This window comes from Nyctereutes procyonoides, unplaced genomic scaffold (assembly GCF_905146905.1).
Source record: "Nyctereutes procyonoides isolate TBG_1078 unplaced genomic scaffold, NYPRO_anot_genome, whole genome shotgun sequence".
Classification (NCBI taxonomy): domain Eukaryota; kingdom Metazoa; phylum Chordata; class Mammalia; order Carnivora; family Canidae; genus Nyctereutes; species Nyctereutes procyonoides.
The window spans coordinates 7645232-7670135 of NW_026575052.1; the positions used below are offsets into that span (position 1 = coordinate 7645232).

Sequence of the window (24904 nt, forward strand, 5' to 3'; positions counted from 1 at the left end):
TTATTTCCAATATGAAATACTAGAAACAATGTTTAACCTCTCACCTAAATAATATTTATATCTGCTATTGATTTTTCTCAGCAAAAACCCTGCTTCTCACCCAGTGTTCTGAATAAAAAGTACTACCTTCATTCATTTACTCAAGTCAAATCCATAACATCACTCTTTATTCTTCTTTTACATCTCACATCCAAGCTAATACGATATCCTATTGAGTTTTGAAATATACACCAAATTCCACTACTCATCTTTTTCTGTACCAAATTAGAGCAAGCCACCACCATCTTTTGCCTTTTTTATTATAATAATCTCTAACTCGTCATCTAGCTTCTATTTCACCACCACAGCCACTTGCCCTCATCAGTCTATTCTGTATAGAACAGCTACAGTGGTCTTTAAAAGGAAATTCAGACCTATTGCTCCTAAGTTTCTAATGGTTTTCCAGCACATTTAGATTAAAATCCAAATTCTTGCCATGGTAAATAATGCCCCACATAATCTCATGCTTCAGAGACTTCTCTGAATTCTCTCCCTACCCTCTCTCTTCTCCAACCACACTAGTTTCCTTGCAGTTCTAAGACCACATCAAGCACATTGCTATCCCTAAGCATTTGCACTGCTGTTCCTTCTACTGGAAATATGCTTTCCCTAGAAATATGCAAGGCTCACTCCCTCACTTCTTAGCTTTCTACTTCAATCAATGCCTTGAGACAGAATGTCCCAAGAGCCCTAGGAAAAGTAGGATTGTTCAGTCATTCTCTATCCCTTTATACTGTCTCATTTTCATCAAGACCCCTATTCCTACCCACTACTATATTTCACATATACTTGTTTACTTTTCTTCTAACCGACAGAACAGTATAAACACTATTATGAGTACAATGGGTTTGGTTTGCTCACTACTACATCCACAACACCAAACAGTACCTGATACACTTTAAAAGCTCAAGAAATATTTGTGAAATGTTCAGTGTATATTAAATTCTTATGACAAAATAGACAACCATCTATTATTTATGATATATTTCAATAGCACAGAAAAAGCTAATATTATAATATGAACTGACAAACTAGAATAAAATATCTTATACAGAGCCTAAAACAGAAAGAAAAAAGGAAACTATACCCAAAAAATCATTACAGTAGTTGCTTCCAGAAATCAGATTACTAGAAATTTTCATTTTCTTCTATCTATCTTATTCTTGAAAATAATAATTGAATGTTAAAGAGTACTTTCATCATTAGAAGAAATGTATATTCTAAGAGTTATGCCACACAAAAATTAAGCTGCCCTTAAGGTCAGTACCAACAATACAAAACAAAACAAAACAAAAAAAACGCTTTGGCCTATAGAAAGTTTATGCCAGAAAAAAAACTAAAGGCTGCTCTTCAATGTAAACTGAAGGTTCTTAATTATTAGAATGATCAGGCAATTTGTCATCCAAATTGAATCAATTTTAAGAGTCAGGGGGTTCAAAAAATAATTTACAAGTGTTAATCTATAATCTGTAAACTGAGACTTGTTTCAGGGAAATCATCCTAACCATTCCTGTACAATAAAGTTTTAACTCTCCATGACAATCTTAAAACCTTCAAAACCCGGGCAGCCCGGGGGGCGGGGGGGAGGGGGGGGGCCTCAGCGGTTTAGTGCGGCCTTCAGCCCAGGGTGTGATCCTAGACACCCAGGATTGGGTCCCACGTCATCGGGCTCCCTGCATGGAGCCTGCTTCTCCCTCTGCCTGTATCTCTGCCTCTCTCTCTCTCTCTCTGTCTCTCATGAGTAAATAAATAAAATCTTAAAAAAAAAAAAAAAACTCTCAAAACCCATCTACTAGCTCATCTCTGCTTCTGCTACAAAACCTAACACACATGCCATAGTAAGCTGACTAGCAGCCATTCATTCCATTAAGTATGCCTCTGAATTTAACTTCCTAGAAGGTCTTTTGTTCCCTGCTCTACCTAGAGACGTCCTATATCTTTCAGCTTAGTGTCACTTCCATAATGAAAGGACTTCTTCCTTTCCCATATATATCATGTTTGTATCTCTAATCAAAAGTTCTTAACTTTGGGCTGATGAATGGCCTAATGAATATTTGTGAAATTCTGAAATTATACATAAACACTGGGTATATGCTCTTTTTTGAGAAGAAAGTATTGTGACTACATTCAGATTCCAAAAGTAATTCATAACCCAAAAGGATAAGAATCAGTGCTTTATCATACCCTATTTGTAGGATGAGGAATAAATGGTATGATGAACTGAAATAATAAAAAGATATATCTGACTCTTCCATTCTCACTAAATTCCCTTAGATCACTGTGAGACACCTGAAATCTGCTTCTAATTTTATGATCTTCATCCTCTACATTCAAAAAATTTAAACTTTGAAAAGATTAAAACTTTTAAAAAAGGTTTTTAACATCAAAAAAGAAAATTAAAACTCAATTTCCTTAAAAAAAAAACAAAACTCAATTTTCTAAAAGAATTATAAGACAAGGCCACAGCGGAATTACAGAAAGATGAAAAAGGAGGAATAAGATCACATATGTATGAGCCAATCTATCTTAAAACAATGTTTGTTTCACACCCAATTATTAAATAAAGATAATGAGGAAAAAGGCCTAGTGACCCTTCTTAGAGTAAATACACCTAATTTAAATTGGTATTTTAATGAACCATTTACCAAACCTTCACATGCCAATCAAACAAACATTGCTGTGATATCAAAGGCTCATGTGCAAAAAGTCAGGCACTGCGACAACAGTCCTTGAGGTACTCACCGTGCTGTACACTGCTGAGACAGCAGGAGTGAAGATTCGGTCCTCGAGAGGCTGCTGCACAGGTCCTCTAGGGATTCTAGAAGAGCGAGTTAAGGATAAGAGAACTCAAAAATGCCTTGCTTTAGCATTAACAGAAATTTACCATCATAAGGTTCTGTTAATGACCCAACTTTCGTCACCCAATTAGTAAGGTTACTCATTTACTTCTCCACAAAACTGGAAAACAAATATTTCAAATTTCTTAAAGTAATCAGCTCAATCTCTCCAAAAGTGATTCCCAAGATAAGCATTCCATGGCAACTCAAAACAAATAAAATTACACAAGCCTCCACACTTTAGGTCCATGATGAGAATCCACCTTTACTCTCTAGAGAAAAAGACTAAAGAAGTATAAACAGGATATTCGGGAAGATGCATGCAAATTACTGAAAAAGACACAGTCTGTTCTGCTAATTACTCAGAAATGGCAAATACAATTGTTTCCTTGTTTTTCTATTTTAGCTGCTACTTTCCCCATATCTACCCACCAACTATAAATTAAAAAGAGGCTCGGGGCACCTGGGTGGCTCAGTGGGTTTAAGTGACTTGCCTTTGGCTCAACTCATAATCTCAGGGTCCTGGGATCAGGCCCCACAACAGCTCTCTGCTCAGTGGAGAACCTGTTTCTCCCTCTCCCTCTGCTCTCCCCCTGCCTGTGCTCTATCATGTACTCTCTCTCTCTCTCTCAAATTAATTAATTCATTCTTTTTTACCATAAAGGTTCTTCAGCATAATATTTAAAATATTTCAGCATGTTGCCAGGATAGTCTATCAAAGGACAAAAGACTATCATTTTAATCAGCTTCAAAAACCAAATGACATGAGCTCCATCTACCTGGCAAAATGATATTTTTACCTCTTTAAGAATGACAAAAAAAAAAAAAAAAAAAAACAACTAATAGCAATTCTCTCCAGAAAATAAGATTACATAACTCTATTGTGTGTTTATACTAATTTAAATGTATTTTTAAAAAGACTATAAATATAATAAATGCAAAATGAAACTGAATGCTTCCTTAAACCTAACAAATACTTCATACTTCTCATATCATATTCCTTCCTAATTCAGTGAAACATTTTGGAACACAAAATGACAGCTGCAAATAATAATTTTATATGAATGACCACAAATTACAGAAATCTGAATCAATAAGAGAAATTCTTTATACGTAAGTAGCAACAGTTTATTGAAGTGGAACAGAAAAAATATAGCACAAGCCCTCAAAGCATTAGTCACTCAAAATCAGTAACACCATACCAGTCTCTAGACAATTCTTAAAACTAGCAACCTCAGACCACAGTTCAACACGTTGTCATCAACCCCTAGACACAACGGATCTAAAATGCTGTAGGATTTCAAGGAAGTAAACAGTATTTGGAATGTTAAAAAAGATAATAAAATAAAATGCGGCAAGAAATAGCAAAGCTAAGGCATTTCATAAACTACTTCATCCGAGCTACAGATACGCTTGCAATGTAGAAAACATAAGCCTAACAAGTTCCGAAACAAAAGTCCTTAATTATGAGCTTGTTAATTCTTTCAGAATGAAGACTACCCTTGGCTGGCATAAAACTTTCCTTGAATTACAGTTCTACATTGTGGTCACATGAATGGTGGAAAATATGAGACCATCTTTCTTCTGCAGAGCCAACTGCTATTGCTTTTGCTAGCTAGGGCTAATTCTCACCCTATGAGAATAAGTTCTCAAATGAGAGTTCTCAGTACTATGCCCCAGAAGCTGAGCCCACACCATTTAACCTTACAAAAGGCTAGGGTTCCTGATTTCTAGTAGTTATTTTATTGGCTAACAATATAATTACAAGATTTGTGAAGAGGCAATCACATATCTATGGTCAACAGTCCAAGTAACAAACATTCTTTCTCCTGGGCGACAAATAACAGAATGTTGATTTTGTTTATTTTATTCTCTGTAATCACTAACACAGTATTGTAGACTGATAAACTGTTTCCTAAAAGGAAGTTATGAGTAAAATTTATTTATTTTAAAATAAAAACATAGTTCTATAAAAAAGAAAACCGAAAATAGAAGTCAGGAGATCTGAATCTAAAGTAGCCTCCAAGTCTAACCAACTATGTTGTCTTCACTGAATCATTTTACAGTATTGCCTGTCAAATGAGGCTCAACAAAAAGTAATTCTCCCAAGTTAACAAGGCTAAGTGGTCAGGCCATGTCGCCCTAAAGTCTAAAGACCACGCTCTTCCTATTACATCGTTGTGTCCAGAGACAGAATACTTTACAGCAAAGTAAAAAACAGTATCACAATCTGGTCAAAATATGATTGCCCCCATTCACCTGACAGAACTAAATGATAAGTTCATCTAACAGGCGATTTAATGAAGTGTGTCACCCGAAAATTCTAGAAAGTCTCAAATTCTTGTCCCAAATTGAATCATCTGCCCAATAGTAAATGAACACTTAGTACTGGGCAGGTAATGTATCAAAACAAGTGAGCTTATTTTACATAGGAATTTTCTCCTTTAATTTAATGATGATGATAACCTATCTTCATTAATATGCTAAAGCCACTGAATTAGGGACACCTAGGTGGCTAAACTGTTGAGTGTCTGCCTTCAGTTCAGGGTGTGATCCTAGATCCAGGGATCAAGCGCCACACTGAGTCCCACATCAGGCTCTCTACAAGGAGCCTGTTTCTCCCTCTGCCTGTGTCTCTGCTTCTCTCTCTGAATCTCTCATGAATAAATAAAATCTTAAAAAAAAAAAAAAACTACTGAATTGTACTCTCAAAAAGTGTGAATTTTATCGTATGTAAATAATATTTCAATAAAAAATTAACCTTATTAATTTGTAAATAAGTTGTTTTGCCCCATTTCCACTGAAACCAAGCTCAATAAATCAGTATGAAAGAGGCACTTCCAGCCATAAATAAGTGAATTCAAAGAAATGATAGGCATGTAAAGCTCTTTCACTACAACACATCTCCTCCTAATTCTGCCTGCCATTAAGCTTATTACCAGCTTTCATCAAGCTCTGTATCACCAGCATAAATCATTGGATATTTACCTATTTAACCTTTGAGCTCAAGTTAGCAAGCAAATGGTTTCTCATAGTACCACTTAAAATTCTAATTCAATCAATAAGCAGTGTAATATGCATGGGCAGTGCTCTAGAGCATGTTTTTATTTTTTAAATTTCATAACTGAAATACAGTAGGCATACCCACCTGACACTTCTGTAGTTCAAACTGCTATGAGTTAAATCATTAGGAATTATAAGAAAATCATTAGCAAATCTAGACAGATGGTATGTAACAACTGAATTTAAGACTCTAACTACAAATACAAATGCAAAATATTTTACTTCCCCACTTTCTTTTTCTAATAAAAAATTAACAGATTTCAGAAATAAATAAAATGTGAAGATTAAAGAGTATTAAAATATAACAGACTCTAAATTATTAAGCTACTTACTACATACCCTCCACATTGTCAATTAGGCAGATAAAAAATTTTCAAAGATCAAATTTCTTCAGAGAAATCCAAAGATCTAAGAGATTACATAATAATCTGAATGTTTCCTACCTATGTCAAAAAAACAGAAATGGACTGATAATTTTTTAAGCACATGTGTGTACTGAAATTTCATGAATGACAAACTCTCTCATTAGGAAAAAAGCCTCTTGATCAAAGACATAGCAGACCCTGAGTTTGACCTGTAATCAGTATCTCCTCAAAAGGTATATTTTAAGAAATCAGAAAACAAGTAATTAAAGTCAACAGAAATCTTTCTCCGTATGCTGAAACACTAATGTTCCATTTATAGACCCCAGCTGAATGTTCCCAAACTTTGCCCTAGTCCACTGTAAGAAAAGCTACTATGCTGGATCAATACTCAGCAAAAGCAATATTCTTAAAGTGACAGCCTCAAGTTATTACTGCTTCATTGAAAAGGAAAGCAAGAGTACAAAAATCTCATTGTAGAAATTACTTTAGAGAAGACACAGGCAATTGATTTCAGGAAATGAAGACAAATAAATGAAAAAGATCTTTTTCTGCATTATTTCTTATTTGAGCTTTATGGCAATATGGTAATACTCATTAATTTATACCTTTTTCTCTTCCTTCCTTTCCCTGTCTCTTTCTTAATTTGGATTTTATTTTTTTTTTTTGGATTTTACTTTTAAATAATGTCTACACCCAATGTGGGACTCAAAAATACAACCCCAAGGTCAAGAGTCGCATGTTCTACCAACTGTGCCAGCCAGGAACCCCTCTTCTTTCGATATATGAAATCAAAACAGGTATGATAATGAAAAAGGAAGAGAACTTGTATAGGATATAAGAATAAGGGCAGAATTTCTACACTATAACCTGTTTCATAATGATATCAAACATTATTTCTCAAAAAAAGCACTGTTTCAAATATAGTTGCTTTAGAAATAGCTATATTCCCTTTAATGTTAATTCTGACCCATTAAGGGATATATACTTTAAAAATTATAGAAATAAAAAAAAATTATAGAAATCCAATTTAAATAAACTAGCATACTTTGAAAATTACCCCTACAAAACAAAATTTAACTTAGCATTTTACAGGAAATGAACTAGTCAAAACTGAATAAGCAGGCACCTGGGTGGCTCAGTCAGTTAAGCATCCAATGCTTGATCTCAGTTCATGTCATGATCTCAGATCAAATCCCACATCAGGCTCCACACGGGCAAGGAGCCTCCTTCTTAAGACTCTTTCTCTCCTTCTCCCTCTGCCCCTCTCTCATTCTAAGAAATATGAATAAACACATTGTCCATTTGAAATTCATTCTTAAACTGTCTATATGAAATAAACTCTTAAAAAAAATCTTGTCACTATTTATGATATAGAAAATTATCCAGATTAATTTACAATGTTTCAAGAAATATTTTAAGAGTATAAAATTATACTCATTAAAATGTTTGAGATTTGCTGCACATGGAAACTCATTAACTGACTAGTTATAGAAACTCAATTTAAAAATGAGGGGATAGGTGGCTCAGTTGAGCAACCAACTCCTAGTTTCAGCTCGGGTCATGATCTCAGGGTTGTGGATCAAGCCTCTAGCTGGGTTCTGCCCTGAAGAGCAGAGGCTGCTTCAGGATCCCTCTTCTTCTCCCTCCATTCACTCTCTCTCTCAAATGAATTCATAAAATCTTTTTTAAATGATAAAAATCTAAAAATTAAAATTAACCCCCTCTTGCAGGCACAACTGGATAGACACATGCAAAAGAATGATGCTGGAAGGCTTACTTCACAAAAATTAACTCAAAATGAGACAAAAACATAAAGACTACATCTAGAAATTTTCAAAAGTAAAAATGGGATAAATCTGTATGGCCTCATATCTGGCAATGGATTATTAGATGAGACAGCAACAAAACCAAAAACAACAGAAAGAATAGGTAAATCAATCAATCTTCAAAAAACCTAAAGTTTTGTGGGTCAAAAGATACTACCAAGAAAGTGCAAAGACAATTGACAAAGTGGGGAAAAATATTTGCAAGTCATATGTCATATAAATAATCCATATCTAGGATATATAAAGTACTCTTACAATTCAGTAATAAAAACACAAATAACCCATTATTTCAAATGGACAAATGACCAGAAAAGACATTATTTCTCCAAAGAAGATATACAACTGACCAAAAAGCACATGAAAATATGTTCAATATAATTAATCACCAGGGAAATGCAAATCAAAACTATAATGAGATACCACTTTACACCGACTACGATGGCTACAATCAAAAAGCCAGTTTCAGTAAGGATGCAGAGAAAATAGAACCCTCATAGATTGCTAGTGGGAATGCGAAACAACACAACTACTCTGAAAGAGTCTGTGACAGTTCCTCAAAAGTTTAAACACTGAGTTATCATAAGACTAAGCAATTTCACTCTTGGATATACACCCAAGAGAATGAAAACATGGGTCCTTGCAAAATCTTACACTTGAATATTTACATATATGCATTATTCATAATCAAAAAACAGAAAGAACTAAACTGTCCATCAACTAATGAATGGAAAGAATACACCAATATATTTATTTAGCAATAAAAAGAAATGAAGGACTAATACATCCCAGAACATGGATGAATTCTTGAAAACATGGGGATCCCTGGGTGGCTCAGCAGTTTAGCGCCTGCCTTTGGCCCAGGGCGTGATCCTGGAGTCCCAGGATCAAGTACTGGGTCAAGCTTCCTGCATGGAGCCTGCTTCTCCTTCTGCCTGTGTCTCTGCCTCTCTGTCGCCCACATGAATAAATAAATAAAATATTTTTTTTTAAAAATGAAATATTCACAATAGGTTATAAAGACAGAAAGACTAGTAGTTGCTCAAGACTAGGGAAAATGAAGAGAGAGAGGTGATAGCTAAGAGGGACAGGGTTTCTTTCTGGGATGATGAAAATGTTCGAAAATTGACTGTGGTGGGACATCTGGATGCCTCAGTGATTGAGCATCTGCCTTTGGCTCAGAACATGATCTCTGGATTCTGAGATGGAGTCCCACATCGGGCTCCCTGCATAGATCCTCCTTCTCCCTCTGCCTGTGTGTGTCTCTGCCTCTCTCTCTCTGTGTCTCTCATGAATAAATAAATAAAATCTTAAAATATAAAATAAAAAATAAAACTGTGGTAATGGCTGCACATATCTATGAATGCACTAAAAGCATTGTACACTTGAAATGAGTCAAATTTAGAATAAGCATATCTTATCACAATAATATTTAATTTAAAATTAACACTTTCTGGGATGCCTGGCTAGATCAGCGATTGAGCGTCTACCTTTGGCTCAGGTCCTGATCCTGGGATCGGGGATCGAGTTGTGCATTGGGCTCCTTGCAGGGAGCCTGCTTTTCCCTCTGCCTATGTCTCTGCCTCTCTTTCTGTGTCTTTTATGAATAAATAAATAAAATCTTTGAAATTAACCTTTTCCTACACTGGGAAAGCTTCAAAAAAGATACAGGCTAGAGCTGTACTACTCTAGAAACTATAGATCAGTAAGACAAGCAAATTCCAGAATGGAACACTCAGCGGAACAGTAAAGAACCCTCAGCTAATTACTACTTACCAGAGAAAGAGCTCATCTCAAACCCAAGCATAAAACTGTGCTAAGATTAATGCATGTTATTATGAAAGATGAAACAGACATGACTGAATAAATTTGAAGTTGTCAAACATAAACATCAAGCATGTAAAATGTCCCACAAAGCACAACATCCTGAATGTCTCTACCCAGCAACTATAGAAATTGCAGAAGTCACAATGTTAGTAATTCTGAATGGACAAAAGCAAAACAGAAACTGATTAAACCTAAACACTATGACAAAACATACTCCTGGCTTTAACTTTGGAGTCTGTAAGAAAATGTATTTTTTTTTTAAAGATTTTATTTATTTAACAGAGAGAGAGCCTATGCGCACAAACAAGGTCAGCAGCAGGCAAAATGAGAAGCAGGCTGCTGCCTGAGCAGAGAACCTGCAGCCACTGAGGGGTGGAATCCCAGAAACCTGGGATCATGACCTGAGATGAAGGCAGACAGTTAACTGACTGAGCACCCAGGAACCACAAGGAAATGTTTTTTATTTTTATTTTTATGGAAATTTATTTTTTTAAAAAAAGATACCAAAGTTCTAAGAAAGCCAAAATTTTCTTCATTGCTTTCTATCTTTTGCCACTGAAACTTCAGGGAAATAAAACTGGCCAATTTTATTATTTCAATTCAATTTAACGCTGGACTATAAATTTAGGTGCAAAATCCCTTACTGGAATTCAGAATTTTTCCACTGGTAGAAATCTAACAGAGTTGTTACATTATATAACACCTCCAGCAGGGCCTAAGGCAGCACCCCTTAATTAAACACATTAATATCTTTACTGCAAAACATATATTCTAACTTCTGCCTTCTGTCCAGAGTTTTTGCTAGTTTACCAGAAAAAATGAGTTTTCTGAACTCTTTTGATATTGAAATTAGAAATGGCAAAAAGCCTACTTTCTTTCCTATCCTGTTTTGGCTTTAAAAGTCTTTAGAAATCACCAAATGAATGTTAACAACTAAGGCCCATTATACTGAGGGGTGGTTTTTGTTTTGGTTTTGTTTTGTTTTGTTTTGTTTACAAATCTGGAAAAACTGGTTTCAAAGTGCTTAGCCAGAAAAGCCCTTGCTATGGCTCTGGTTTTCGACTCAGAATTCTGGATTTATACTAACTCAGAAATTGATTTCCTGACAGACACATTTACATTTACCCAGACAGAAGTACTGGGGAGGCTCAGTGGTTGAGCATCTGTCTTTGGTCCAGGACTTGATCCTGGGGTCTGGGATAGAGTCTGGCATTGGGCTCCCAACAAGGAAACCTGCTTTTCCCTCTGCCTATGTCTCTGCCTCTGTGTGTCTCTCATAAGTAAATAAATAAAATCTTAAAAAAAAAAAAAAGTTTACCCAGAAACATGCACTGCTTAGATAAGGTTTAAAACACACACACACACACACACACACACACACACACACACACATATATATAGCCAAAGAAAACCGCTGCTGACTATGCTATTAATACTTCTACTCAAGACAAAAATATCAACTTTCTATGAGACAAAGTGATATACACACGAAAAATATACTCACAAATTTCAAACCAAGCTCTTAGTTCTCTAAGTTTTTAATTCTAGGACAAATATTTAAGTGTTATACTAACTCCCAATTCAGATTAAAACATAATCCATGTGACAAAGCAAAAGCAGAAGGCAACAAAGTATCCATCTTCCTTCAAAAAATGCCCACCTCAAAGAAATTTCATTAAGAAGGAGGAAGAACAGTCAGCAATTCCATTTGTATCCTACATCTGAATCACTCAAATGGTCTTCGATAACAAAAAATAAATATGCTAGATTTCTCTGGATATGGATCCAGACAATAATAGGTAGGGAACATATATCCGACAGATTTTAAATGCTATCCTCCAAAAAAGAACTGAATGAGCTAGTCATTCACATATAACAAAAGTCAACCTTCAATGGACATTGTATTGCTGGCTACAAGTTTTTAATAGGTAGAACTCCATGCTTTGGAAAATTTTCAAGGACTTGACATTTACCTGAACTGGTAGAGCATTCTTAAAATGTAATATGAAGATGAGATCATAATTACAATGTTCTGAAATTCTAGTAACAGAATTTAGGCTTAAAAAGAACTATGACAGGGCACCTGGGCGGCTCTGTGGCTAGGCGTCTGCCATTGGCTCAGGTTGTGATCCCGGCAGGGGTCCTGGGATCGAGTCCCACATCAGGCTCCCCACAGGGAGCCTGCTTCTCCCTCTGTGTCTCTACCTCTCTGTCTCTCATGAATAGTCTTTAAAAAAAAAAAAAAAAGAACTATGACAAGTTAGGAAAAGTCCTGAAAATGGATGGTGGTGATGGCAGCATAGCAACATGATGTACTTAATGTCACACTACTCTACATTCTAAGGTTAAAATGGGGGGTGCCTCGTTATCAGTAGAACATTTGACTCTTGGTCTTAAGTTCAAGAGTTTGAGCCCCATGTTGGGTGTAGAGATTACTAAAAATCATAAAAAATTAAAATAAAAAGGTTAAAATGGTAAATTTTAGGTTATGTATATATGTATGTTACCACAATTTAAAAAATAAAAATTTTAGGGCATCTGGGTGGCTCAGTCAGTTAAGTGCCTGCCTTTGGCCAGACCATGATCCCAGAGTTCAGGGATGAGCCCCCACATCAGGCTCTCTGCCCAGTGGGGAGTGCTTCTCTCTCTGTCCTTCCTCCTGTTCATACTTTCTCTCAAGCACTCACTCTTTAATAAATAAATAAAATCTTTACAGTAAGTAAAATAAAAAATTTAAAAATAAGTAAATGAAAAACTGCTGACTGTGCAAAAGCTACAGGGGATTTTCTTGATACCTTAAGATTTGGCATTATTATTCTGTACAAAATGTATGGAGATTCTATCAATGAATCTAGCTCTGATTTTGTAATCTTCTTTTCTTTCAAAGACATGATGCAGTACACAGGATGATGCAGAAAATGGTTATCAGGTATACCTACATGCAACACAATCATTTTCAGTCTATATTCCTAGGAAAGAAAGTACACAATCTCCCACATTATCGCCACATGGTAAATCCTCTATTTCTGGGGTCAAATGGTGGCTCACAAATCCAAATAAGAAGGAAGAAATGACTCATGAATTTGAGATACCTCTAATGTTATTCCTATATAAAAGAAAATTATAATTTTTTTTAATGATAGGAAAAATGAAGTTTCTGGCTTTGACTAAACAAAAGGGAGCATAAAAGAAACATCCAAACCTTAAAACACATGAATTTCAGTGTGGTGTCAGAAAAAGGACAGACAGATCAATGAACAGACTAGAAAAATCAGAGCCACACAAACCTAGTGAGTTTATTTTTCACAAATGTGCAAACGCAATTAAATAAAGAAACAATACTCTTTTCAACAAATGGTGCTAGACAATTAGAAAATCATATACAAAACAGCTATCACTACTGTCATGTACCTCACCCCTTAAACAAAAATTAATTCAAAATGAACCACAGATACAATGCAAAATTTTAAATACTAAGACTTTCTGAAAAACCTTTAGGAAGAAAATATTTGCCAGTATGGATTAAGCCAAGAGTTCTCAGATATGATATTAAAAGCATGCTCTGTAAAAGAAGAAAAAAACTGATGAATTGGGTATCTCAAAATGAATACTTCTGCTCTGTGAAAGATATAATTATGAAAAGATCTAGAATGGAGAAAACACATGCAAAATCTCATATCTGATAAAGGACTTGTATCTAGAATATATAATGAACTCTCAAAACTCAACAGTAAGACTACTTTTTAAATGGGCAAAAGTTTTGAACAAATGACACCTCACCAAAATAGATACGCAGATGACAGACAAACAAATGAAAAAATGCTAAGCATCGTTAGTTATTAGGGAATGCAAAATAAAACAACAGTGAGCTATCATTATATCTATTAGACAGACAAAAAAATATCAAGTGCTGAGGATGAGGTACAATTGGGAATCTCACATATTGTTGTTGGCACAGTACAAAATGGTACGGCCACTTGGGAAAACAACTTGGCATTTCTTACACAGGTAAAGAAATTTATCCTATGACCCAGCAATCCCACTTGTACGTATTTACCCAAGAAAAACGAAAACTTATACTCAACCAAAATGCCTAAGCACTATATTTATAGCATCTTTATTCATAATGGCCAAAAATGGCAAACAGTCCAATTACCTTGTGAATAACTGGTGAATAGATAAAATTTGATACCCCCATATAAGGAATGCCACTAGGCATTAAAAAAGAATGAATTATTGAGAGAACAACATAAATGAATATCAACTGCTAATTAAGTAAAAGAAACTAGACTCAAAAAGGTTTTGAGTCCACTTATACAACATTCTGGGAAAGGTAAAACTAAAAGGATAGAATAAAGCTCACTGGTTGCCAGGGGATAGGGCATGGAGAAAAGGTTATCTACAAAGAGCACTGAAGGACTATAATCAAGTGATGGAACTTTTCTGCATCTTCAGTGTGTTGAAGTTACAAAACTCCACATTTGTCAGAATTCACTGATATATACCTACAATAAGTGAATACTGAATTTCCCCAAAGGTTAAACAGAGTCACCATATGACTCAGCAATTTCACCCCTGGGTGTATGTCTAAAAGTAATAAAAAAAATAAAAATTCGTCATGAATGTTCATATCAGCATTATTCACAACAGCCAAAAAGTGAAAACAATCTAAATGTCCATCAACTGAAAAATGGATACATCAAATGAAATATACCATACAATGGAGTTTTATCTAGCAAAAAAAGGAAATGGAAGATCTGAGACATGCTACAATATGGATGTACCTTGAAAACATAATGTTAGATGAAAGAAGCCAGTCACAAAAGACTACATTTTGTACAATTCCTCTTAAGTGAGCTACCCAGAATAGACAAATATATAGACAAAAAGTAGAAACAGAAACAATTAGTGGTTGCTTAGGGCTGGGGGGATTGATGAAAATGGGGGAAGGAGGAATGATGGCTTCAGGATATGTGTTTCTTTCTGAGGTAATCTGAACGTTCTGAAACTGTGATTATGATTGCACGAGTCTATAAATATACTAAAAACCAGTGAATTGTACATTTTAAATGAATGAATTCTCTGTACATTATACCTCAATAAAACTGTTATCCAAAAAGTGAGTATCGTTTTATGTAGTTTTATAATGAATTTTTAAAATAATAATATTAAAACTCCACAGTGGGGCAAGTACCTTATCTGTTTTGTCTACCATTCTATCCCTAGAACCTAGAATACTGCAGAAAGGATTCATGTACTCAAAATGTTTCATCAACCTGATCTAGTCCAATGAACTAAAAAGAAATGTCTCATCCACAGAGCAAATAAGGAAAAGTGTTATGCAACATAATAGCAAAATAGGCTGCCAACAGGAAAATGGGATAGTTGGGATTCCTCAGCAAACTGCACTTCTTTCAATGGCAGAAAGCAATATAAGATCTAAATAGGGTAAGGATCCCCTTAAACCCAGTCTATTGATCTAGCAATATGGAAAGTTGTCCAGCCAGGTTTTAACAATACTCTTAGCAAACTTCTATGTTCAGTAATAACTGGAAAAGACTCCTTTCTATTCATATTCAACAACCCCAAGCCAAGGCACCTTAATACTAAACAATCGGGTCAATACTGTTTGTACATGTAACAAAGGAAAGATTTAATTACAGTACATAGAAATGAGTCAAAGTATTTATGTATGCTAAAAAAAAAAAAAAACGGTAACACAGATAAAAGCTGACCAATAGAGGGATGCCTGGATGGTTTATCAGTTGAACGTCTGCCTTCAGCTCATGGCATGACCCTGGGATACAGGACTGAGTCCCACATAGGGCTCCTTGCAGGGAGCCTACTTCTCCCTCTCCCTGTCTCTTTCTGTGTCTCTCATGAATAAACAAATAAAATCTTTTTTTTTTTTAAGATTTATTTATTTATTCATTCAGAGAGAGCGAGAGAGAGGTAGAGACACAGGCAGAGGGAGAAGCAGGCTCCATGCAGGGAGCCCACGCAGGACTCAATCCAGGGCCTCCAGGATCACACCCCGGGCTGCAGGCGGTGCTAAACCGCTGCGCCACTGGGGCTGCCCTCTTTAAAAAAAAAAAAAAAAAAAAAAAAAAAAAAAGTGACCAGTAGAAATAACTTCGCAAGGTAAAAAATCATGGTTACTTCATCAACAGTAAAAGCCATACCACATTATAGTTGAAGTGCCTCACTATTCAAGCTAACATCAAATGCAAGGATTCCACATACCCAGTGACACTACTCTATAGGAAAACCTTTCAAATATCTGAGAACTGTTACTAAGTCTCCTTTTAGTCTTTTCCAGTGAAACAGACTGACATACTTGGACCACTCAACAAGAGGTGGATGTAGCATAATCCTGTGAGAGTAAAGCAGACGACAGACACTTTTGTATTATCAAAGAACCACAGATTATATAAACTTTCTTTACTTCATAACTGTGCTTTCTAATTCACATTGTCTGTGATAATTTTCCATGTGTTTTCCTTCCACATAACATTGCCACAAAGGTAGGTTTGAGGTATTCTGTGCATAATAACCAATCACTTCAAGGTACACAGAACACTTTACATTGGTGCTTATTTCATTTTATCATGCATATCTGGATTCATTGTTTTTTTTTTTTTTTAAGATCTTATTTATTTATTCTTGATAGTCACACACAGAAAGAGAGAGAGAGGCAGCGACACAGGCAGAGGAAGAAGCAGGCTCCATGCAGGGATGGATTCGATCCCAGGTCTCCAGGATCACGCCCTGGGCCAAAGGCAGGTGCCAAACCTCTGCACCACCCAAGGATCCCATGGATTCATTTTGTTTTGACACCTAATCCTACACTTGATTTTTTCATCTAAGTTACTTAGTAGATTAATGTACTATAATAACAGACTAAAATCCAGCAGTCCAGTAACCCAGTCCATATGGCCACCTGAATTGCCTTCTATTCTCACTCCCTGTCCCCCTCCATACTGTCAGCTACCCCATCCGCTACATCTAATGTTCCCTATTTCAACAGCAGGGAGGTAGCCAAAAAGGAATGTTAAATCCTCTGGGTTCCCTTAACTATTGCTTAACTTTTTGAAATTCTGTTTTAAGACTGTGGAAAAGTTATAAAGAATCCCCAAGAGAATGTGAAAGTGATTCATTTCATCTAGAGAAAGAACAGTGAATGGGGACTAAGAGGATACACTTACAATAAAAGGGTGAAAGAAAAGAAGATACATCTCCTCCTTGTTTAAGTGACCAAAATTTACTTTCCTGCCCATGACTTTCCTGCAGGTTAACTTACTATCTTGCAGGGAGGGCAGAGAATTCCATGACACTGTGTGCCACAGAGACTCTGGAGTCAGAAAATCTGAGGTTCCATTTCTAGCTTTAGTTTTCAGCACATTGCATAGTCACAGCTAACCTCAAAATAGTAGCATTCTAAATTGTACAATGATAACAGTAAAACACAAATTGCTCTGAGGATTAAATCAGGACATGAAATACTCTCTGTACAATGTCTGATATTCGACATTCAATCCCTGTTAATTCCCTTTTCTGACCCCTAAATTTGAAGTAAGATGATAAAACCATAGTGAGGAAAGTGGTCCTAGGACAAATGCAAGAACTCAGCTTATAGGTAGCTAGTAATCTCATTCATCCATTCTCATTCTCAACAAGTATTTGAGGAGTTAAAAAAAAAAAGTATTTGATTAGTAGCTACAAAGTAGTAAGACAGGCAAAATCATCAAGTTTATAGTGCTCACATTCCAAGGGCAGACAAAGCAAAAGTTTGTAAACAAACCAGGTAATTAAAATGGTGAAAACTGTATGAAAAAATAAAAATAATACAGATACACTGAAACAATGGAACACATGCTCTCCAATGATTATGGCAGCAATGTCCACAATAGCCAAACTGTGGAAGGAGCCATAAGGTCCTTTAACAGATGAATGGATAACAGATACACACACACATAATGAATATTACTCAGTCATCAGAAAGGATGAATACCTACCATTTGCTTCGACATAGATGGAACTGGAGGATACTATGCTGAGTGAAATAAGTCAATTGGAGAAAGACAATCCTCATATGGTTTCACTCACATGAAATATAAGAAATAGTGAAAGGGACTATAAGGGAAAGGAGGGAAACTGAGTGGGGAGAAACTAGAGAGGAAGACAAACCACGAGAGACTCCTAACTGGGAAACAGACAAAGGGTTGCAAAGGGGAGGAGGGTCGTAGGTTGGGGTAACTAAGTGAGTGGCACCGACGAGGGCACTTGATGGGATGAGCACTGGGTGTTACACTATATGTTGGCAAACTGATTTTTTTTTAAGATTTTATTTATTTACTCATGAGAGACACAGGGAGAGGGAGAGGGAGGGAGAGAGAGAGAGAGAGAGACAGAGACAGAGACAGGCAGAGGGAGAAGCAGGCTCCATGCAGGGAGCCCGATGCAGGACTCGATCCTAGGTCTCCAGGATCACCCCTTGGGCTGAAGGCGGCACTAAACCGCTGAGCCACCCGGGCTGCCCCAAGTTGAATTTAAATATTTTTCAAAAAGAAAATCAATGATATCAGAGGTAGATTATAGTATTCTCGATAAGGCAGAAGAGGTAACATCTGAGTGGAGATTTGAAGGATGGAAATCCTAGAAGAGCAAGAGAAAGAGTATTCCAGGAAGAGAGTCACTGAATGCAAAAACCAGAAGTGGGAAAGGACTGTGTTCAAGGATCACGAGACTAGAGGAAGGAAGAAGTATGTAGGGAATGGTTATCAGAGAGTTTAAAAATTTAAGTGTGAGTTACATCTTTCAGAGCTGTGTAGCATCTGCTAAGCAGTGTGAAATCTAAGGTCAGTGGGCAATACCAGAGTTTAAACAGAGGAGGAGAATAAAATTAGTAGTGTTTTTAAAGACCACTCTGATTGCTTATGAAGAATTAATTGGAAGAGGGTGGAAGAAGAAATAAGACTAGTTAGGGACTATATCAATTGTCTAGGTAAGAGATGATTAAGATTTTAGAAGACTGCAGAAGAAATAAATAGGAGAGAAAAAGCCAAGTTAAAATAAAATCAACAGGATTTACTACTGCAGTAAGGAGGAAAGGAGGGGCTCAGTTGGTTAAGCATCTGAGGTGAACCTCAGGTCATGATCTCAGGGTCCTAGGATTGAGCCTAGAGTCGGGCTCTGCACTCAGCAGACAATTTGTTTGTCCTTCTGCCCACCCCCATTCCCTTATGCCCCGCACATCACTTGTACTCTTTTGCTGACTTGTTTTCTCTCAAATACATTTTTTGAAGAAGGAAAGTATATGAGACAAGAATAGATACAAGCTAATATGAAGCACTGGATACTACTTTTGCTAGGAATAATAAAGTCCTTCGTCTCTGACTCAGGAGTTTTGGGTGTTGTTCCAGGATCCAATAAACAGTAACAGATTAACTTGCTACCTTGCAAGGAGAGTAAAATTGCAGACCCTTCAAAAAATAAAAAAATAAAAGAAAGAAAGAAAGAAAGAAAGAAAGAAAGAAAGAAAGAAAGAAAGAAAGAAAGAAAGAAAAGAAAGGTATAAACAAAGAATGGCTTATAGATGCTTTATCTTGAGCAGCTACTTAGGTAATAGTACTGTTTACCAAAACTAGAAAGGAACAGGTGGAAGAAGGAGTGAGAAGAAAATCAGGAGGTCTGAAATGCCCACTGGAGACAAAAATACACAAACTGGGTATAGAAATACACAACTGAGGCTAAAAATTTGATCTAAGGATACAGAATTCAAAGTTCATTAACATAATATTTAAACTGTAGAGGGACACCTGGGTGGCTCAGCGGTCAAGCGTCTGCCTTCAGCTCAGGGTGTAATCCTGGAGTCCCAGGATCAAGTCTAGCATCGGATTTCCTGCATGGAGCCAGCTTCTCCCTCTGCCAATGTCTCTGTCTCTGTGTGTCTCTCACGAATAAACAAAATCTTTTTAATTAATTAATTAATTAACTAACTAACTGCAGAGAAAGAAGGAAAAGGACCACAGCCCTGAGGGTAAGACAAAGGCAAAATCAGCAAAGGACCCTGCCCTTAGCCACTGAGGTGGGAAGAAACCCCACAGATGCAGTGGTACTGGGAGTACCCTAGGGCCAGCCACACCACTATTCTGGAAAGTGAACACTAAATCCATAACACTTTCTTTACCCTCTAACTGCTGACATATCAGGACAAAGGTAACCAACCTGCAGACCTTCAAAAAAATCCCGAGAATCAAAAGATTCAGACCACATAGGCTGTTATACTTAGCCTGTTGCTAAAACTGTCTCAGTATTTTTTTTTAAATTGAATAAAATGGTAACTATTTCTCAAAATGGAAATAATATATTTAAGGTGTCTTACATATAATAAACCTCAATAAGGTTAGCTATCATGGTAGGTATTTAAAACACTAATTTTGGGGGCACCTGGGTGGCTCAGCCGTTGAATGGTTGACTTTTAATTTCATCTGGGGTCATGATCTTGGAGTCAGAGAAGGGGGCTCACATATCAGGCTCCCTGTTGAGCACAGGGTCTGCTTGTCCCTTTCCCTCCCCCCAGCTTGTGCTCTAAATGCATAAATAAAATATTTTAAAAACTAATTGTGAAAATATCTTGGTGTTTACAGTCACAAGTCTTGTCCATAAGAAAGACTTTGAGTTCTGAGGCTGCAGGGCAGGTAAGGCACTCCACAAGACAGCTATACTCTTCATGTGTTTGTCAAATATATAGTTTTATTAACGAAACAAGTGATGATAGTATTAGCAAGAGAATTATCACAGCTATATGTAGGAGGGGAGTGATCAATATTTTCCTACTGGAGAAAAAAGGGGAATGGATAAAAGCAAAATTATGGTCAATTTGATTCAGCTATATATACAGCTATAATAAGTTATTTACATTTCTCTGACTTCAGTTTTACATGTCAAGGTTCTCTCTGACCTCTGAAGTAGGTACCTAAATAGGTACGTAGAGAAAAGGTTAACATAGTCCAAATGAAGTATATAAATCAACCCTACTACTGTAGGCCAAACACCAAATCCCAATAGTATGAAACTTCTAATTAAAAATCGCTAAACAGGGACACCCGGGTGGCTCAGTCTATTAAAGCCTCTGAGACTTTTGGTTTCAGCTCAGGTCTTGATCTCAGGGTTGTGGGACAGAACCACAAAACTGAGCAATGAAAACAACCAACTGGCTTTGCATTCAGTGGGTAGTCTACTTAAAGATTCTCTCCCTCTGCCCCTTCTCCCACTCATGCTTCCATGCGCTGGCTCTCTCTAAAATAAATAATTAAATCTTTTTAAAAAATCACTAAGTAAAAATAAGATTAAATAAAACCTGCAGTATGATTTCTTCTCCCATAAGTACAGAAACATCGCTCAGACCTTCCTGTTATTTAATCAAATACAGCATCTTGTAAAGAGATGTAATGTTAGAAAAAACAAGGAAATGTGACCACCTGCTTTTTAAGTAACCATCTTTTAAATAATAGCCATGCCTTGGTTCTAAAATAATCCTGGGTATATAGAATACATGTACAACTGACTATAGCATTCAGAAAGTGATTAGGTAGTTTACATGTATATATTATTGAGCGTAACATATAAATATATATAACTTTCTCTACCTTTGTCTATGTCACTGCTCATTAGTAAGATTACTGGAGAGAGGAGTGGGGAATAAAAAAGGTTGTCTGGCTGTCAATTTTATTATTCCATTACAGCCCTCCAGTGTTGGATACCATTAAAGTTTAATAAGCTGAATATCCCATTTTATTATGATTTTATGAATATAAAGGCTTAAATACACATACAAATGTGAATTCATACATACATTAAAGAAATTTGTATCACCATTCTTTTAAAAACTGCAAAAGCTTTTATTCTCTTATTTTGTTTTAGTTCTGGCCATGGTAGAGTTTATTTTCTCATTACTTTATCTTATTTACGCCTTGGCTTTAGCCCACCATAGACTTGAGGAAGTTTACAACAAAAAAATACATGTATCACAGAATATTTAAATGAAAGTAAAAGTGCAAATATAACAAAGACTGCAGTCTGTAAGGTCCCACAATATTGCAAAAGTTAGACTTTGAGCTTCATGGTGGCCAGAGTACAAAGAGAAATATCAGTTACATAATTCTCAGCTTTAACTGTAAAAAGCAGAGAGGTATCTGTATGTAGAAATTCCTCTAGGAATTAAACATTTTTAAAAACTAACACAAGGGATCCCTGGGTGGCGCAGCGTTTTGGCGCCTGCCTTTGGCCCAGGGCGCGATCCTGGAGACCCGGGATCGAATCCCAACATCGGGCTCCCAGTGCATGGAGCCTGCTTCTCCCTCTGCCTGTGTCTCTGCCTCTCTCTCTCTCTCTGTGTGTGACTATCATAAATAAATAAAAATTTAAAAAATAAAAAATAAATAAAAACTAACACAATATTGAAATAAAAAGTGTACAGCCCATTTCAGACTATAATAAATTTTAATGTAAAACAAAGGTACCACACAGGCATAATGGTAGTCTATATATATTTTTCAATTTTTAAAAATGATAATTTGAATGTGCCTCGGTGGTTCAGAAAGTTAAGTGTCTACCTTCTGCTCAGGTTGTGCTCCTGGGGTCCTGGGATCAAGTCCCCAGTTAGATTCCCTGCTCCACGGGGAGTCTGCCTCCTAATGTCCCTCCCTCCACTCATTCTCTCCCTCTCTCACAAATAAATAAATAAAATCTTTAAAAATGATAATATGATAATAAAAATAGGTCAATTCATATTCATTCACTTCTATATTCAACAGTGATATTCAAATCACTCAATTCTCTTCAAAGAGCTCTTACTAAAAACTTCAAATGCTATAATTTAGCACAGATTTTAGAATACTTCTTTTTTAAGATTTTATTTATTTGACAGAGAACCAAAGACAGAGAATGAGTTGAAGGGAGGGATAGAGTGAGAAGCAGACTCCTCACTCAGCAGGGAGCAGACTCAGGTTCCTGAGATCATGACCTGAGCCTAAGGGAGATATTTACCCAACTGACCCACCCAGGCACCCCACAGACTAACTTTTTCAAAATATTATTCACCACCACAACTACTATCCACTTTCTTCTTCATTACTGTCTATATCCAGTCTGTGCTTCAACACTTGATTTTCTCTTTTAACTAGAAAAAGCACAGAATACAAATATAGGAAGAAAAAAATACAAGTACTTTACCTAAGACTAACATTTTCAATCAATCTTACAGAATTATCTTCCCAGAAAAAATGTTCAAGGCAAGAGCTTTCAGGCTCCTATTGAATCAAGTAATGAAAATTTAAAGTTTGACTGCTTTTTTTTTTTTTTTTTTTTAAGTAATCTTTACACCCAACATGGGGCTCAAACTCACAACCCTGAGATAAAGAGTCTCATGCTCTTCAGACCGAGCCAGGGAGGTATGCCATAAATCAGGTAATGAAAATTTAACATTACAGGCAATAAAACCCTTAATCTGTCACTGAATGGAACACAAGATATATTTTAGGGAAAAATTACCTATTTGGGTTACTTTTGGACTGCGTAATATATCCCTAGATAATGACAAAAGAGTGACATAGTAGGAAGGACAAGTACTTTGGAAGTGTGAAAGAAAAGAATTTGAATTCCAACTTCCTCATTTACTAGCTAGATTATCTTGGGAGAAATGATCTGAACTCCTCAAACCTGTTTCCTTAACTATACTTTGTGGGAATGCTGCAAAGATTTAACAAAATAGGGTTCATAATCTGAACAGCACATAGAATAGACATTAATTATTATAAATAGCTCTCCCATAAAAATTGTGATGCTCCTTTCTCTGGACCATTCAGATGGCAAGGTATTTCAGAAGGCTATCTCAGTTTCCCACCAACTTGCTAACCATTCAAGAACTCTCCTACTTTGCTCTGCAGAGCTTAGGAAAGCTAGGGTGAAAGATGTGGTAAGGAAAAGGTCTTTGGGAGCCTCTGACATATCCTGAGATGAAAAGAGAAGTTAGAAAGAATGCAATCCTTTCCACATCTAATACAATTCTGAAAGATACTGATTGACTTTTGCCACTTTAGATAGTGAACTTCTAAACAGACATTAATTCACCTCTTCAAATATTTTCTCTCTGCTGTGAAACTTATTGATTCTGACCTAACTATTCTCCCCAAAGTGAACAACTTATCACACAAATTTAATAGTTCTCAGCTCATAGTTTATATGGAAGAGTCAGGTAGAAGAAACTGCTTTCCTAACTTATATGTGAACAACAACTAATTTCATTAGCGAAATTAATCCACCCAACTATCACAGGGCAGAAGTCAGATTACTAAAAGTACTTGTTCACACAAAGCTAGCTATCAAGAAGACCTATACAGAAAATCAATACCCTTTTAGGAACAAAACTTATCTCCAAAGTGCCCTGCCCACTTAAATTTTTTAAGTCAATCTAATTTTTCTCCAAAAGAAAATAATCTTATAAAGATCAAAGGTGGGGTGCCTGGGTTGCTCAGTAGGTTGCGTGTCAGATCTTGGTTTTGGCTAAGGTCACAATCTCAGGGTCCTGAGATCAAACATCACAAGGGACTCCACGCTTGAGATTTTCTCTACCTATCCCTCTGCCCTTCCTTCAGCTCATTCCCTCTCTTTCAAATAGATAGATAGATAGAGCCCTTTTAAAAATTCTGAAAGTGAAAAATGTTATAATAAAAATTATTAAATAGAAGGGTGGGTGCCTGGCTGGCTCAGATGGTAGAGTGTATGATGCTTGATTTGGGTGGTGAGTTCAAGCCCTTCATTGGGTGTAGAGGTTACAAAAAAAAAAAAAAACACACCTTAAAAACAACAAAAATAGTGGCACTTGGGTGGCTTAGTCAGTTAAATTTCGGCTCTTGATCTCAGCTCAGGTTGTGATCCTCAGGGTTGT

General features: G+C 36.3%; 1 protein-coding gene across 11 annotated transcripts in view; it reads right to left on the reverse strand.

Moving 5' to 3' along the window:
• The window catches only part of EIF4G3 (eukaryotic translation initiation factor 4 gamma 3), a 335147-nt gene that overhangs the window by 230897 nt on the left and 79346 nt on the right, over positions 1–24904 (reverse strand). For all 11 annotated transcript variants that reach the window (XM_055331203.1, XM_055331202.1, XM_055331204.1 and 8 more), the window contains exon 2: positions 2782–2857. In XM_055331203.1, coding sequence (XP_055187178.1) covers positions 2782–2857 — 76 coding nt within the window. The remainder of the gene's footprint in view (positions 1–2781; positions 2858–24904) is intronic.